General features: G+C 50.3%; 2 protein-coding genes across 5 annotated transcripts in view; one reads left to right on the top strand and one right to left on the bottom strand.

The window, feature by feature from the left end:
* SQLE (squalene epoxidase) overlaps positions 1 to 14,640 on the bottom strand; it is a 767,303-nt gene that overhangs the window by 322,791 nt on the left and 429,872 nt on the right. The gene's annotated exons all lie outside the window — the stretch shown is intronic.
* Positions 4,014 to 14,640, top strand: part of MTSS1 (MTSS I-BAR domain containing 1) — a 152,365-nt gene continuing 141,738 nt past the window's right edge. For all 4 annotated transcript variants that reach the window (XM_049765682.1, XM_049765683.1, XM_049765684.1 and 1 more), the window contains exon 1: positions 4,014 to 4,113. In XM_049765682.1, coding sequence (XP_049621639.1) covers positions 4,042 to 4,113 — 72 coding nt within the window. In that variant the 5' untranslated portion in view covers positions 4,014 to 4,041. The remainder of the gene's footprint in view (positions 4,114 to 14,640) is intronic.

Below are 14,640 nucleotides of genomic sequence, written 5' to 3'. Positions count from 1 at the left end.
ATTTCTTTTTTTTTTTTTTTTTTTGGGGGGGGGTCATGCCCAGCAGTGCTCAGGGGTTACTCCTGACTCTATGCTCAGAAATCGCTCCTGGAGGGCACAGGGGACCATATGGGATGCAGGGATTCGATCCACTGTCCTTCTGCATGCAAGGCAAACGCCTTACTTCCATGCTATCTCTCAGGCCCATCTGCATTTCTTTTAAAAATTTGTTTTCCTTCATAGCAGTAACAACACCGAATGCAAGATCTACCCTCAATACATTTATAAAAAGTTTAATATTATTATTTTATTTATTTATTTATTTATTTATTTTTTGGTGAGCCACACCTGGCTGTGTTCAGGGTTTACTCCCGGCTCTGTGCTCAGGAGTCTACTCCTGGAATTAATTACTCAAGAACCATTTGGTATGCTAGGGATTAAAACCTGTGAGCAAGGAAAGTGCTTATCCGATGCGCCCCTTCACATCATTTCAAAGGGTAGAATTCAGCCTGGCTAATTATCAGCAGCAAAACCTGGGGCAGTAGAGCAGAAACAACTCATTTTGCCTAATTGAAACTTCAAGGGGCCGGCGGGGTGGCGCTAGAGGTAAGGTGTCTGCCTTGCAAATGCTAGCCAAGGAAGGACCATGGTTCGATCCCCCGGCGTCCCATATGGTCCCCCAAGCCAGGAGCGACGACTTCTGAGCGTATAGCCAGGAGTAACCCCTGAGCTTCAAATGGGTGTGGCCCGAAAAACCGAAAAAAAAAAAAAAAAAAAAGAAAGAAAAGAAAGAAACTTCAAGCCCATTGATTGCAACTTCTAGCTGCAGTTAATTCCTGAATGATTTGGGCCCAAGGGCGGGGAGAAGGGGGTTGTACAGAGTGACCCAGGAAAAGGGTCTTCTGCAGCTGTGACAGGTTGCAACACGCATGCCTCTTTGCTTCTGCTGTTTTCCAAAAAGCGAGAACTTCTCCTATTGTTGAGTAAATCTGCTACGCAAGGTTCCTTTTGTCCCCACCCAAGCCCAGCCCCCAAGTATTTTTCTCCAGTTGTTTTGTGCTTCAAATGGTCTTGGGTTCAAAGGTCAAGGGAACAGCCTGGTTAGGTGCTTAGAGTTAAGCTCCTTTAAACAGCTACTCAATTGATCTTCCTTTCCCACCCCCTTGCCTAGGGGAGGTTCATCCCAATGGGGTGGTGGTGGTGTTGACTGCCTTAGTGGAAAAGATGGGAAGCTTCCAAATTAATCTGGGCGCCTGGCACCCCTTGGGTTTAAGTCTTCCATGCCAGGTGATGCCCACACTTGAGCGGGGCCTGGAAAAAAAAAAAAAGGACCATCTTCAGACACCATCTGCACAACAGTATGCAGCGACTTTCATGCAGGTTCTTCTGCAATGGCAAATCAATCCATTTTGCCAGCATCCTGCAACTTTATGGAAAGTTAAAATACGCCCCCAACTCTCTTTAATTTATCACACGTTTTGGGGTGCAGGCAATGCTGAATCGGGCCTTCAAGTGCTGACCCGGGCCTTCAAGTGCTGACCAACACAGGGCAGGTCCTTTAGAGAAACTACTGGAATGCCTCCCTGGCAGCAGCGTCATAGTTTTTCATGCCCAAGAAGGGCCCAATGTCAGAGTCCCCGGGTGGGCAGAAGGCGGCTGGTTGCACCCTGTCCTGCACAGGCCCTTGCAGCCATTACCGGGTGGGTGCTCTCCTTGTTGCGTGCTGACATGCCCACTTAGTGCTTCCCAGGCCAGCCAGGGAAGAAGAAAATGGGGTTTGGTAGGTACAGCAAGGAGGGAGAGATTCTCTCTGGAGAGGGACCTTGCAGCAGCATAGTCAGAAGGAAAAGGGGTGCTTGGTGGGGTACAATGAGGGAGAGGTTATCTCTGGAGAAGGACACTGCAGCAGCAGTCAGTCAACCCGTCAGTCTTGTCAGTCAGTAACAAAAGGGGTGCTTGGTGGGGTACAGCGAGGAGGAAGAGGTTCCCTCTGGAGAGGGACCCTGCAGCAGCTCAGACCAGTCAGTCAGTCAGGAGCAAAAGGGTGTTTGTTGGGGTACAGTGGGGAGGGAAAGATTCTCTCTGGAGAGGGACACTGCAAAAGCAGTCAGCCAGCCAGCCAGTCAGAAAGAAAAGGGGTGCTTGGTGGGGTACAGAGAGGAGGGAGAGGTTCCTTCTGGAGAGGGACCCTGCAGCAGCTCAGACCAGTCAGTCAGTCAGGAGCAAAAGGGGTGTTTGGTGGGGTACAGTGGGGAGGGAAAGATTCTCTTTGGAGAGGGACCTTGCAAAAAAGCATAGTCAGCCAGCCAGCCAGTCAGTCAGAAGGAAAAGGGGTGCTTGGTGGGGTACAGAGAGGAGGGAGAGGTTCCTTCTGGAGAGGGACCCTGCAGCAGCTCAGACCAGTCAGTCAGTCAGGAGCAAAAGGGTGTTTGTTGGGGTACAGTGGGGAGGGAAAGATTCTCTCTGGAGAGGGACACTGCAAAAGCAGTCAGCCAGCCAGCCAGTCAGAAGGAAAAGGGGTGTTTGGTGGGGTACAGTTAGGAGGGAAAGATTCTCTCTGGAGAGGGACCCTGCAAAAGCAGTCAGCCAGCCAGCCAGTCAGAAGGAAAAGGGGTGCTGGGTGGGGTACAGTGGGGAGGGAAAGATTCTCTCCAGAGGGACCCTGCAGCAGCAGTCAGCCAGCCAGCCAGTCAGTCAGAAGGAAAAGGGGTGCTTGGTGGGGTACAGAGAGGAGGAAGAGGTTCCCTCTGGAGAGGGACCCTGCAGCAGCTCAGACTAGTCAGTCAGTCAGTCAGAAGCAAAAGGGGTGCTTGGTGGGGTACAGTGGGGAGGGAAAGATTCTCTCTGGAGAGGGACCCTGCAAGCCAGCCAGTCAGACAGAAGGAAAAGGGGTGCTTGGTGGGGTACAGCGAGGAGGGAGAGGTTCTTTCTGGCATAGTCAGTCCAGTCAGAAGCAAAAGGGGTGCTTGGTGGGGTACAGTGGGGAGGGAAAGATTCTCTTTGGAGAGGGACCTTGCAAAAAAGCATAGTCAGCCAGCCAGCCAGTCAGACAGAAGGAAAAGGGGTGCTTGGTGGGGTACAGAGAGGAGGGAGAGGTTCTTTCTGGCATAGTCAGTCCAGTCAGAAGCAAAAGGAGTATTTGGTGGGGTACAGTGGGAGGGAAAGATTCTCCCTGGAGAGGGACCCTGCAAAAGCATAGTTAGCCAGAGTCCCCGACGCCTCCCGAGCACGCGCGTCCTTCCAGCGCGTGCGCGCGTGCGCCGGACGCCCCGCCGGGAGCGCGCATCCCTCCACCCGCTGCGGACCCCGCCGCCGTGCGCGCGCCCGCCCGCCCGCGCTTGACGGAACGCCGGGAGCGCGCATCCCCCCACCCGCTCCGGACCCCGCCGCCGTGCGCGCGCGCGCACGCACGCGCTGGACGCCCCCGGGAGCGCGCACCCATTTACCGGCTCCGGACCCCGCCGCCGTGCGCGCGCACGCCCCGCCGGGAGCGCGCGTCCGGGGGACGCACGGCGGCGAGCGTGCGCGCGGCCGCGCGTCACTCCGGACGTCCCCGGGCGGGAGCGAAGAAGCGCAGCCAGAGCGAGCGGGCGCGTTGAAGTGTCCAGAAGGAGGCAGCGGCGGCGGCGGCTCCGAGCCCATTTTTCTTTTGCAAACCTGCACGTTGCAAACCGTGCATTGGAGAAACACCGCTTCAGAGAGACTTGGTGCATTTCCCGATCTTGTCTTCTTCCATGGCGCTGCGCCCAGCTCGGAGGGAGGTTGCAAGATGGGCTTCGCCTGCGCCGTCCCGGACACCCGTGGAAGCTTGAGGCCCGGCCGTCCCTGGCGCCTTGCAAGGCCGGCGGCTGTGCATTGAGTGTCCAGCTTGCCAGGGCTCCTTGCATTCCTTGCATGCGTGTTGCGATCGCTGTCGTTGTCCTTATTCCCCACTGGGGTTCTCTGTGACCCGTCTCTGTCTTGCACGCGCCCCTCAGCCCCGAGGGGGAGACTGAGGCCGAGCCCCGCTGCAGCCCGGAGGGTGAGTTCTCCTCGGCCCCGACCCCCCGCGAGCCTGGGAAAATGGAGGCTGTGATCGAGAAGGAGTGCAGCGCGCTCGGAGGCCTCTTCCAGACCATCATCAGCGACATGAAGGTAATCCTGAGGGCGTCGGGGCTGCACCCCACACGCCTGCTTGCTTGCTTGCTTGCTTGCTTGCAAGCACCTGCGGGAGCACCCCAACCCCGCCCGGGTGTCAGTCGCATGGATGCATGGGTGGATGGATGCATGGAGGCGGAGGGGACCTGGTGGTCTTCTTGCTCCCCCCCAAAAAAAATTGAGGTGGAGAGGGGGAAATGGGCTGCGGGGGCCACTCAGGGCCTCGGATTCAAGTTGCCCATTGTCTGTCTGTCACTGGATGGAGAGAGACACAGAGAGAGAGAGAGAGTTCGACCCATGGAGCTGACATCTGATTCCCCCCCCCCAAGGATTCCCCCCTTAGAGACAGAGAAAGAGAGTGAGTTCGACCCCTGTAGCTGACATCTGATTTCCCCCCAAGGACACCCCACCTTAGAGACAGAGACAGAGAGTGAGTTCGACCCTTGTAGCTGACATCTGATTTCCCCCCAAGGACCCCCCCCCCTTAGAGACAGAGAGTTCGACCTATGGAGCTGACATCTGATTTCCCCCCAAGGACCCCCCACCTTAGAGACAGAGACAGAGACTGAGTTCGACCCTTGTAGCTGACACCTGATTTCTCCAAGGAACACCCCCTCCTCCCTCCATGAGCAAGGCCTTCTTCCATGATCCCCCTTCTTGGCTTTCCAGTCTCCAAGGAGGCGAGGGCCCCGGGGAAGAGGGGCTCCCCCCCCCATATTTCCTACCCCCCCACCCCCAGCAAATGAGCTATTAATTAAGGCTGTTCAGAAGCAGGTGACTGTGATCATGGCATTCCCGCAGTCGGCCCCAGGTGGGGAACAGAGTACAAGTTCCCAGAGCCGCCTGGCAAAGGGAGCACACCCCCACCCCAATTCCTAGCTGGAGGCATGGTCGCCCCGCTGTCACCCCCTCAACCGCCTCCCCTCCCTGCCCTCCACGCCCAAGGCACCCACTTGCGCGCACACTCCGGCCTGTCGCCTACAGGACTGTGACTATTGCGAATATTGCGCGTGTCCGTGTGTTCATGTGTTCATGTGTGTTGGGGGGCGGGGAGCAGCACCCCGGCTCTTTTTTCCTGCAAAGGGTGGGCCTGGGGAATAACCTGATTCTGCATGTGGATTATTTTGGTGCAGAGAGAGCGAGCAAGAGACAGTCACACAGAGACTAGAGGGAGAGAGAGAGACTCACCCAGAGGGAATAGAGCCAGCTAGTGCTATTGCTGGAGGTGGGAGTTGGGGGGGCGATGGCAGGGTGATTTTCCCTTTAATGTGTATTTCTGGGAGCTTCTCGTTGGCGCTAACCCATCTCCAGTTTGCCACAACAGATCCCCGGGGCGGTGGTGTTTCATGAAAAGCTCGGCTTTCAAAACCAGTGGGCAGCTTTGGAAAAGCTGTGCTGAAGAGTGGGTGTGGACAGGCCCCCTTCAGCCGCTGCCTGGGAGCTGGGCCGAGCTTTGTTCGACAGGCTGGGGAGAGGGTTCGAGACTCGGGGCTGGATGTGCAAGGGATGCTTAGTTATTAGGACCTCTGGGGCTCCCGTCACCCCCATTTCGAGGCGACTGCCTCCTGGCCCAGGATGAACTTTTCCCTAAGGTGCTGCCCGACCTGGGCTTGGCCCTTCTGAAATGTCACTCTGGAGCCTTTTGTCAGGAATGGACATTCTTGTAGCCTTGCCATCCTCTACAGAGGACCCTGCTTGCGCAGGAATGCTTCCAACCCAGCCACTTGGAATTCATGGTGCTGTTGCCCCTGAGAAGTGAATTTCTGTCCTTTCCTTCGTTCTCTCCAGCAGCCTCATGATTTGTCTAATGCTCGTTTGAGACAAAGATGAATGCTTGCTTCACTTCTTGGGAATTATCAGTAACTTCATGCCATATGATGTGGCACATACCTTCTCTATTCTGACCATGGAGGGGAAAGAAATGGAGACTATTTGGTGAAGGTGCTTGTGTGTTTATTTTGGAGGAGAGAAATGGAGCTTTCCAATCTCCAGAACACCAGTGACTGTTGGATAGGCCCACTGCAGTCTCAGGATTTTTCTCATCAGCAATTTAAACGCCCCCCTCCTTCTTTGTTCTTTAATTCAGAACACCGGGTTCTGCTGTCCCCATTCACGAGTTTTTAATTCTAAACTGGCCATAGGTAGCTCATCAGAGCCTGGGCTCCCTGCTATGCTCTCTGTCTGGGGGGGGGGGGGGGATTTGTAGGTGCTTAGCGGTTCTGCTTTTCCTTTTCAAAGAACAGAAGTTAAAGGGACAGCTGCCTTGTTACAGGGCCCCTTTTTTTCATGGGAGGATCTGTAGTGATGGTTCCTGTTCTTTCCCTTCAACTTTAGTAGCATTTGTTCAACATCCTGTTGAAAAGTATTTATTTGAAAGGTTTTTGTTTTGTTTTGTTTTGGCAATGTGGATTTTAAGAGCAAGGTAGAGGGGAAAGCTTGAACAGTGCTGAGGAAGGGGTGTGGGGAATATCTGCAGGATTTCAGACCATTGGGGGAAGAAGAGAGGAGAGAATCCTGTAGCCAAGCTTGTTTATACAGATGACAGTTGCTGCATATACCTCCTGGGCGTTTCTTCTTAAAGACTTCTGGGAGGGAATGATGTGGATTCTTTTGGGGCCACACCCGGTGATGCTCAGGGGTTATTCCTGACTCTGCTGCACTCAGGAATTAGCACTGGTGGTGTTTGGGGGTACCATATGCAGTGCTGGGGATGAAACCCAGGTCAGTTGCATGCAAAGCAAGCAACCTCGCACACTCTCTCCAGTCACACGATGTGGGTTTTGGGAGCAGTGTGCTCTGGTTTGCTTTGCCCTCAGTACACATCGTGTTTCCATATCTGCATGCTGAATTTCTTGTGATCCACTTAACATTTTCCTCTGGGAATTCCTGAAGGGCCAGTCTGTCTTTCTGGTCTCTTCTGTGGCCTATGAAAGATGAGGGTCGGGGTTGGAAGTCCATTGAGGAGTGGCCACCGGCAGGGGTAAGGCTAGGATAAGGAAATACCCCCCTGCGCCTCCCTTAGTGGTATTTGAGTCTCTAAAATGTACAGCAGCACAGGAAGGGAGTGAATTTCCTCTTTGGAGGAAACAAAAAAATGGAGGCATTTCAAGGCTTAAGCCCATTCATCTTTAAACACCCAGCGACCCCAAGACTGGGCGAGGCGGAGAGGAGAGGATTCTTCTTACTTTCTCTTGAGGCCCGGCTGTTTGTCCAGATGTGCATTTTACCATTTTTTTTTTGGTGGGGGAGGGCAAAGGGATGGGTTGAAGGGTACAGGAGAAGCCCTCACTTTTCTTCCATTGGGCTCCAGCAGCAGCTGTTAAATGACTTATTGACTCCATGACGAGAGGAAGCCTTGTGTTTTTCCCCTTTCTTCCACCCTACAGTGGTCAATATGAATGGCGGTGTGCAAAATCGCTTACTGCCTGCCTTTCCGCCTGGCCCCATAAATCAACTCATCTGGTAGAGAGCTGGTCTCACAGGAAAAGGGGGTACTGGAGATACAAATGGCTGAACCAGAAGGCCTTGGGGTTGCTTGCTGCAGAGGTGGGAGTGGGGTGTGGGGAGCAGTAGCCTGGGAGGGACTGCCTTGGATGCCACGGCAGTTGGTTAACTCCTGGTGTTCAGACCATGCCCGCAGTGGGCCTGCAGTTTTTTTATGGCATCTCCAAGGCCCACAGAAATGGGTTCAATGCTGCAAAGAGGTTCGTGCCAATCTTTTTTTTTTGAAAAAACTGTGATGTTAGCCCCGAGGTCATCTCCCTACCTGAAATTAATTGTACCAGAGATATAGAACAGAACGTTAAGGCACTTCCCTAGTATATTTGTACATGGCCGACTCCAAGCATTACCAAGGGTGATCCCTGAACACTGCCAGGTCTGACCTAAAACACTCTCTCCCAAAATTGAGATGCATTTGGCATATTATACTATATTCCTTTCTAGTGTGCAACTTAAAACAATTTGGGGCTGGCGAGCTCGCCCAGCTGGTAAGGTGAGTGCATTTCATGTGGCTAATAGGGATTTACCCCCTGCACTCCAAATGGTTCCCCGTGCCGCCAAGAGTGATTACTGAACACAGAACCAGGAGTGAGCCCTGAGCACTGCTGGTTAAAGTCCAGCCCCTCCCATTTCTCTCTGCCCCCAAGATTTTCTATTTGTACTTTTAAAATTGATTAAAGAAGAGCTCCATGATGGAACCAGTACAGAATTTGGTGATATTTGGGAACATTGAAAATCAGGACATTCTGACTGAACCTGTGGGCAGTATCCTCTGCGAATGTTTTTTCTTCTTTTAATAAGTAACTTGCTTTGTGCGTTTAAAAGCTGGTTGTTAAAAATCAAATATTTTCCTCTGCCTTGTTGCTCAAGAATCAGCATGTCATGAGCTGCAATGGGCCTGATGTGGGGAGAACTTTGAACTCTATTGGAGTGTGTTCAGGGTTATATAATGTGACCGGGGTGAAAAAGTACCCAAGCACACCTTAAATTCTCCACCCCGCCTTTCCTTCAGACAGGGGTGTCCTGTTACCAGCACCTGTGCCCAGCAGAATAGGGGCCTTGTTTGTCTGTCTCCACCACCCCCACCTCTGTCTGCTACCCGGATCCTCTCTCCCAAGTTCTGCCTAAAATTAGAAGTGCTAAAGGGACTTCTTGAATTCCATCGAAATCCTTTGTGGTTGGACTAGCATGCCATGATATTTTCCTCCACTTTATCAGAAGATCAAGAATGTGGGTAATGGGTCCAAAGAGTGGATAATGAGCTCAGAGCTTTTTTCTTTCCTCTGTTTGGGCTTTGGGTTTCCTCTCCGATGAGAGGGTCATTTATCTGGTGCTCGTTGGAGGCCTTCCACTGAGCAGTGAAGAGCTAACAGTGGTCCTCAAACTATGGCCCGCGGGCCACATATTGTATTTGTATCTGTTTTGTTTCTTCATTGCAAAATAAGATATATGCAGCGTGCGTAAGAATTCGTTCCTAAGTTTTGTTTTTACTAGAGTCAGACCCTCCAATGGTCTGAGGGACAGTGAACTGGCCCCCTGTTTAAAAAGTTTGAGGACCCCTGACTGCTAGTACATGAGGCTTGCCTTTGGATGACTGCAGTCTTGGGAGCCCCTAGGACCTTAATGTGAATACAATATGGTGGCTCAGAAAGGTTTGCCAATCTAGCTGGAGGAAGCATTAGAGCCTGCATGATTGGCCTTTGTGTCTTCTGAGAATGTTTTCTCAAGGATGAAAACTGAAAATCCAGCTCAGGCCTCTCCCAGTCGCCTTACGTGTGGAAGCTCATGGGCCACCACCTCTTTGTCAATGATGCACTACAAAGAAAGGAAGGGTGCTAGTCAAGCTCTTGGAGTATACAGATGGCCTCCTATGGACATCTAGCAAATGGCTGCGTTTGCCCAGGGTTTACAACTTCCTCTGTTAGGGCCTCTGGGAAAAGAAAGGCGAAGGTGTCTTGAAATTGGCTGTGGGAATGAAATCGGCTAGAGTGGGTGCCTGCTAAGAAATTTAGAGCAGGGCCTAAGAGATAGTATAGTAGATAGGACACTTGTCTTGCCTGTGGCCAACCTGGATTCTATTCCAGGCACCCCATATGGTCTCCTGAGCCAGCCAGGAATAAACGTTGAACCCTGATGGGTGTGGCCCAAAAATTAAAAAAAAAAAAAACCTCTTTTTAGAGAGTTTTCAAGCTCTGCTTTTTTCTCTTTGTGTACCTTGTTTTCATTTTCATTTGCAAAGGAGTGGGTTTTTCTTTTTGACTAGAGCATCCTTGTCACTGCCAGAGGGGATCAAACCCAGGGCCTCACACAGGCAAGACAAGAACTTACCTCTAAACTGCATCCCCCGGCCTTTAGCTGGAGTCATTTTGGGGGGACAAATCCTATGTACACCCCATTTAACCAGGTTGCTTTAGACATTTTTTTTTTTTTGGTGGTTTTTGGGTCACACCCGGCAGTGCTCGGGTTATTCCTGGCTCCAGGCTCAGAAATTGCTCCTGGCAGGCATGGGGGACCATATGGACTCTGGGATTCGAACCGATGACCTCCTGCATGAAAGGCAAACATCTTACCTCCATGCTGTCTCTCCGGCCCCTGCTTTACACTTTTTTACTGAATGCTATGGACTTGTAGATTCTGAAATTCCAATTAGTGATGCTGCACATGGAAGCAGGGTAACATGCCTAGGTCATGGTTGACAGGGAGGCCTGAGTGAGCTGGAAGTCACCCTGTTTCAGCTACTGCTCAGTTCTTTCAAGAGGAACATGTCCTCCTGTCCTTGATTGGAGCATTGGACACTCTGCAAGTACCCAGCAGCTAGTGCTGTGAGTTAACTAGCAAGACTAGATACTGGATTCTCAGGGAATTTGAATTTCATTAGCAGACAAGTTTTCAGTGAAAGTAGTGTCTTTAATCTCTTGGCCTTTGAATTCTTCTTTTGCATATTAGGGGTAGGGGAAAGGAAAACCCTAAAATGAAAACAAAAACCAACCCAAACTAGTATCTGCCAATTTGGCCAACTGTTTTGAGGGTGTTAAAATGCTTGGAGAGGGTGAAGAGGTTGAACCCATTGATCCATTAAACGCTTTATCTGTAATTTTCATCGAGGCCTTTTCCGTCTTCCCAGGGATGGGTAAGTGCTGGCAAGAGGCCTTCCTTCCTGAGACCATTTCGATGTTGGAAAAATGAGGTCACTTTGAATTTGCCATGACTTCTGGGAACTGCCTTGAGGACACTTTCCCTTACAATACACACCTTCCTTAAAAACAAAGGAATACCTGTCCACAAGCCAAAACAAAAGCCCTTTAATGGGCAGATTTAGCTGCTTAGGACATCAGACAAGAAGTATTTGGGGGGCCGGGCGGTGGCGCTGGAGGTAAGGTGCCTGCCTTGCCTGCGCTAGCCTAGGACGGACTGCGGTTCGATTCCCCGGCGTCCCATATGGTCCCCCAAGAAGCCAGAAGCAACTTCTGAGCGCATAGCCAGGAGTAACCCCTGAGCGTCACAGGGTGTGGCCCAAAAACCAAAAAAAAAAAAAAAAAAAAAAAAAAGAAGTATTTGGGGTTCCTTAAATAAGAGAACTAACTGACTGATGCCTTAAGCAGTTTAACTCAAAATTGCAGATGGCACTGCTGATATGGCCTTATTAAGTACTAAATTAATTGGCTGAACATTGCGGAAGCCCATCATATGATTGCTGAAATTCTTCCTTGAATTAGCTGGAGGCTGCGGAAGGTTTCAAATCCACTGGCACAAAACAAGACCAAATATAACTCTCCCCTGCAAGCCAAACCCAAACCCACCCCAGTGCATGTGTCAGAGCAGCCCACCCATTTTTTTTTTTTTTTTTTGGCCAGTTTTCTACTTCTCAGCCCAGGACAGACCTTGGCATCAGTAGTCCCTGATATTCAAGGTGCTCAAATGGGCCTCCTGGTCCGTATATTAGGAATTCACTGTATTCATAGCCTGCAGTGAATGGGCACAGGAAGTTATTTGTGGAGAATCTACTCTGTGCCAGGTGTGGTTCCCATTTTACAGATGAGAAGACAAAGGTTTAACAAAGTCAATCATTTGTCTAAGATTTTGTGGTGAGTGGACTGAAATTCAGACTGTGGCCAAATTGAGGCTAGAGCTGACGCTCTTTCAGGTAGGCCTGTGTGGGGCCAGAGTGATGGTACAGTGAGTTGGGCACTTAACTTGCATGAGGCTGATCCAGGTTTGATCCCCAGCATTCAAACGGTCTCCCGAGCACTGCCAGGAGTAACCTCTGAGCATCACTGGGTGTGGCCCCAAACCAAACCAAACATATGCCTTTGGTTGACATGGATTTATATTTACTTCTAGAGAACAGCATTTGATGTGGGGGGAGTCATTAAGAGAGGCCCAGAGATGGAATCAGAACCTTCTCTCTGTACCATGGAAGCCCAAAGCCAGCCTGAAGATGTTCACATGATCTGTGAGACAGTGACTGGCCATGGATGTTACCTTGGTGACACTGGCTTCCTTTGTGATTTATGTATGGGCCCAGGGCTGTCATCCTGCCTGCTTTTTGCCCACCAATCTTCTCTAACAGAACACCGGTGCTTTCCTTTTCTCCTTGTCCTTAGGCAGAGGACAAGTGAAAGTGAAAGCGGGGGTCACTCTCTGCTAACTGACCCTGCTTGGAACACCTGTGTCTTCTCCATTTTGGGTCAGAGTGCCACTTTGGATATGGCTAGGGAGCTGGCCTTCCCAAGGCAGGGAAGACTCCTAAGGCCTGGGAGCCTTAATTATCTGAATTAACTAAGTTCATCCAAAGTTCAGATGACTCCTTGAGGCTCCTTCTGACCCGGTGGGGAGGGGACTCTCCTGGTCAGGCGGGTGCTTATGAGTTTCCTCCCATTCCATGTGAGCCCTTTGGTTTGGGTGGAGGATTGAGGAGGGATTGCTAGCAACACTCCTTCCTGTGCTGGTTTTGGCAGATGCCAACCCTGGCTCTAGTTTCTAAGTGGTTTTTTTCTTTTCCTGTCAAGTTTAAGTGGGTGGAGAAAAAAAAAATCAGTCGAGTGCCTTTTGAGCTATCCATCTATCTCATTTGCTTTCATTCTCTCGAAGACTTTGGACAGGGTTAAAGGTATTATTTACTCTTCTGAGTTCTAGAGGAGGATGGTGGAGCCTGGAACTGCTTTGTTCGTCACCTCTATCACGACAGCACTGCCTGTTGGGGGAAAGGATTGGAGGAGTCGGGAAGAACTGGCAAGGGTTCCTGGAAGGAACTCGTTGATGCCGCACTGTTTGGCAGAACTCCAAAGTGCTGGGGCCACATCCGGTGGTGCTTCAAGATCAGTCATGGCAGTGTTGGGGGCCCTGTCACATCTGTGTTGCCACAGATTGAACCCAGTTGGCCATGTGCAAGGCAACCTTGCTTGCCTCTTCTGCTTTGCCTCTTCTGCTTCTCCACCTCATCTGCTGAGGTTCTGATTCCATTATGCTTGGGGCATCCTGGGCATTGGGATTTTCCTAAACACTCCAGGCGATTCTGACTTCTAGCCAGGTGGAGCTGGCCACAAGCTAGACACAATGTCCACCCCCTCAAGATTTCTTTCTTAGTCAGAGTCTGAGTAAAAACAGTGTGACTCATCTGGGCATAGATGCGCTACACCAACCTGGAGAACGATCAAGGTGGCACGTTTCCTGTTGGCTGTGCTTTGCCACGGCGAAAAGAAAAAAGACGCAGCATTAAACTGAAATGCAGAAAGGGCAAAGCATCTCTTGAATTCTTGACTGTTTTTAACTCTGAGTCTGGGCCAATAGGCTTGTCCCCAGTGATGGAAATTGTCAGCTAGTAACTGTGGCCTCTGGCCACTTGTGACAGTTGGGCCCTCAGTCAATGTCAATGGAGGAAGCACCTCCATTGCAGCTCAGTCAATGTCAATGGAAGAAGGTAAATTGAAAAATTTATAATAATAATAATTATTATTATTATTATTATTACTACTACTACTACTATTTTGAGTCACACACAGCAGTGCTGAGAGCTCACTCTTGCCTCTTTACTCAGGGGTCAGCTTTGGCAGTACTCCGGGGACCATATGTGGTGTTAAGATTTGAATCTGGGTCAGTGTGAGCAAGGCAGGAACCTTTATCCCTTTTCTATCTTTTTTCTGCCCCTACTCACTTTTAATACGATGAAATAGCCCTCTGTAGTTCATTACAACTATACTGGACAATGTTGATTTACCTTTTTTTTTTTTTCTTCTTTTGGGTCACACCTGGCAGTGCTCAGCTCAGAAATTGCTCCCGGCAGGCTCGGAGGACCATATGGGATGCCGGAATTCGAACCACTATCCTTCTGCATACAAGGCAGATGACTTACCTCCATGCTATCCCTCTGGCCTCTGATTTACTTTTTTTTTTTTTTTTTTATAAATTACCATTTAAAAAAAATTACAATCTAGGTAAAAAAAAGAGTGGTCTGGTTTTATAACCCAGGTTTCTTTCTTTCTTTTTTTTTTTTTTTTTTTTGAGAAAATAGCTCCAGTATGTTATTAAAATTTTAAGTATAACAAAAATGTGTTTCACAAACAAGTGTGTCATTTTTTTATATGTGTGCATACAAATGCTGGTAAATCTTTTTTATGTTGCCTCTCTCTCTTTTTTTTTTTTTTTTTTTTTTTTTTGGTTTTTGGATCACACCCGGCGGTGCTCAGGGGTTACTCCTGGTTGTCTGCTCAGAAATAGCTCCTGGCAGGCACGGGGGACCATATGGAACACCGGAATTCCAACCAACCACCTTAGGTTCTGGATCGGCTGCTTGCAAGGCAAACGCCTCTGTGCTATCTCTCAGGGCTCTCATTTTTTTTTTTTTTTTGGGTCACACCAGGCTACACTCAGGGGTTGTTCCTGGCTCTGCGCTCAGAAATCGCCCCCGGCAGGCTCAGGGGACCATATGGGATGCTAGGAATTGAACCACCATTGATCCTGGGTTGCCTGCATGCAAGGCAAATGCCCTACCACTGTGCAAACCCTCCAGTCCCCAGGGTAAAT

The sequence above is a fragment of the Suncus etruscus genome, chromosome 19 (genome assembly GCF_024139225.1).
Source record: "Suncus etruscus isolate mSunEtr1 chromosome 19, mSunEtr1.pri.cur, whole genome shotgun sequence".
NCBI classification, from domain to species: domain Eukaryota; kingdom Metazoa; phylum Chordata; class Mammalia; order Eulipotyphla; family Soricidae; genus Suncus; species Suncus etruscus.
The sequence above is the reverse complement of the archived record's forward strand: the minus strand, read 5'-3'. Positions and strand labels throughout refer to the sequence as shown.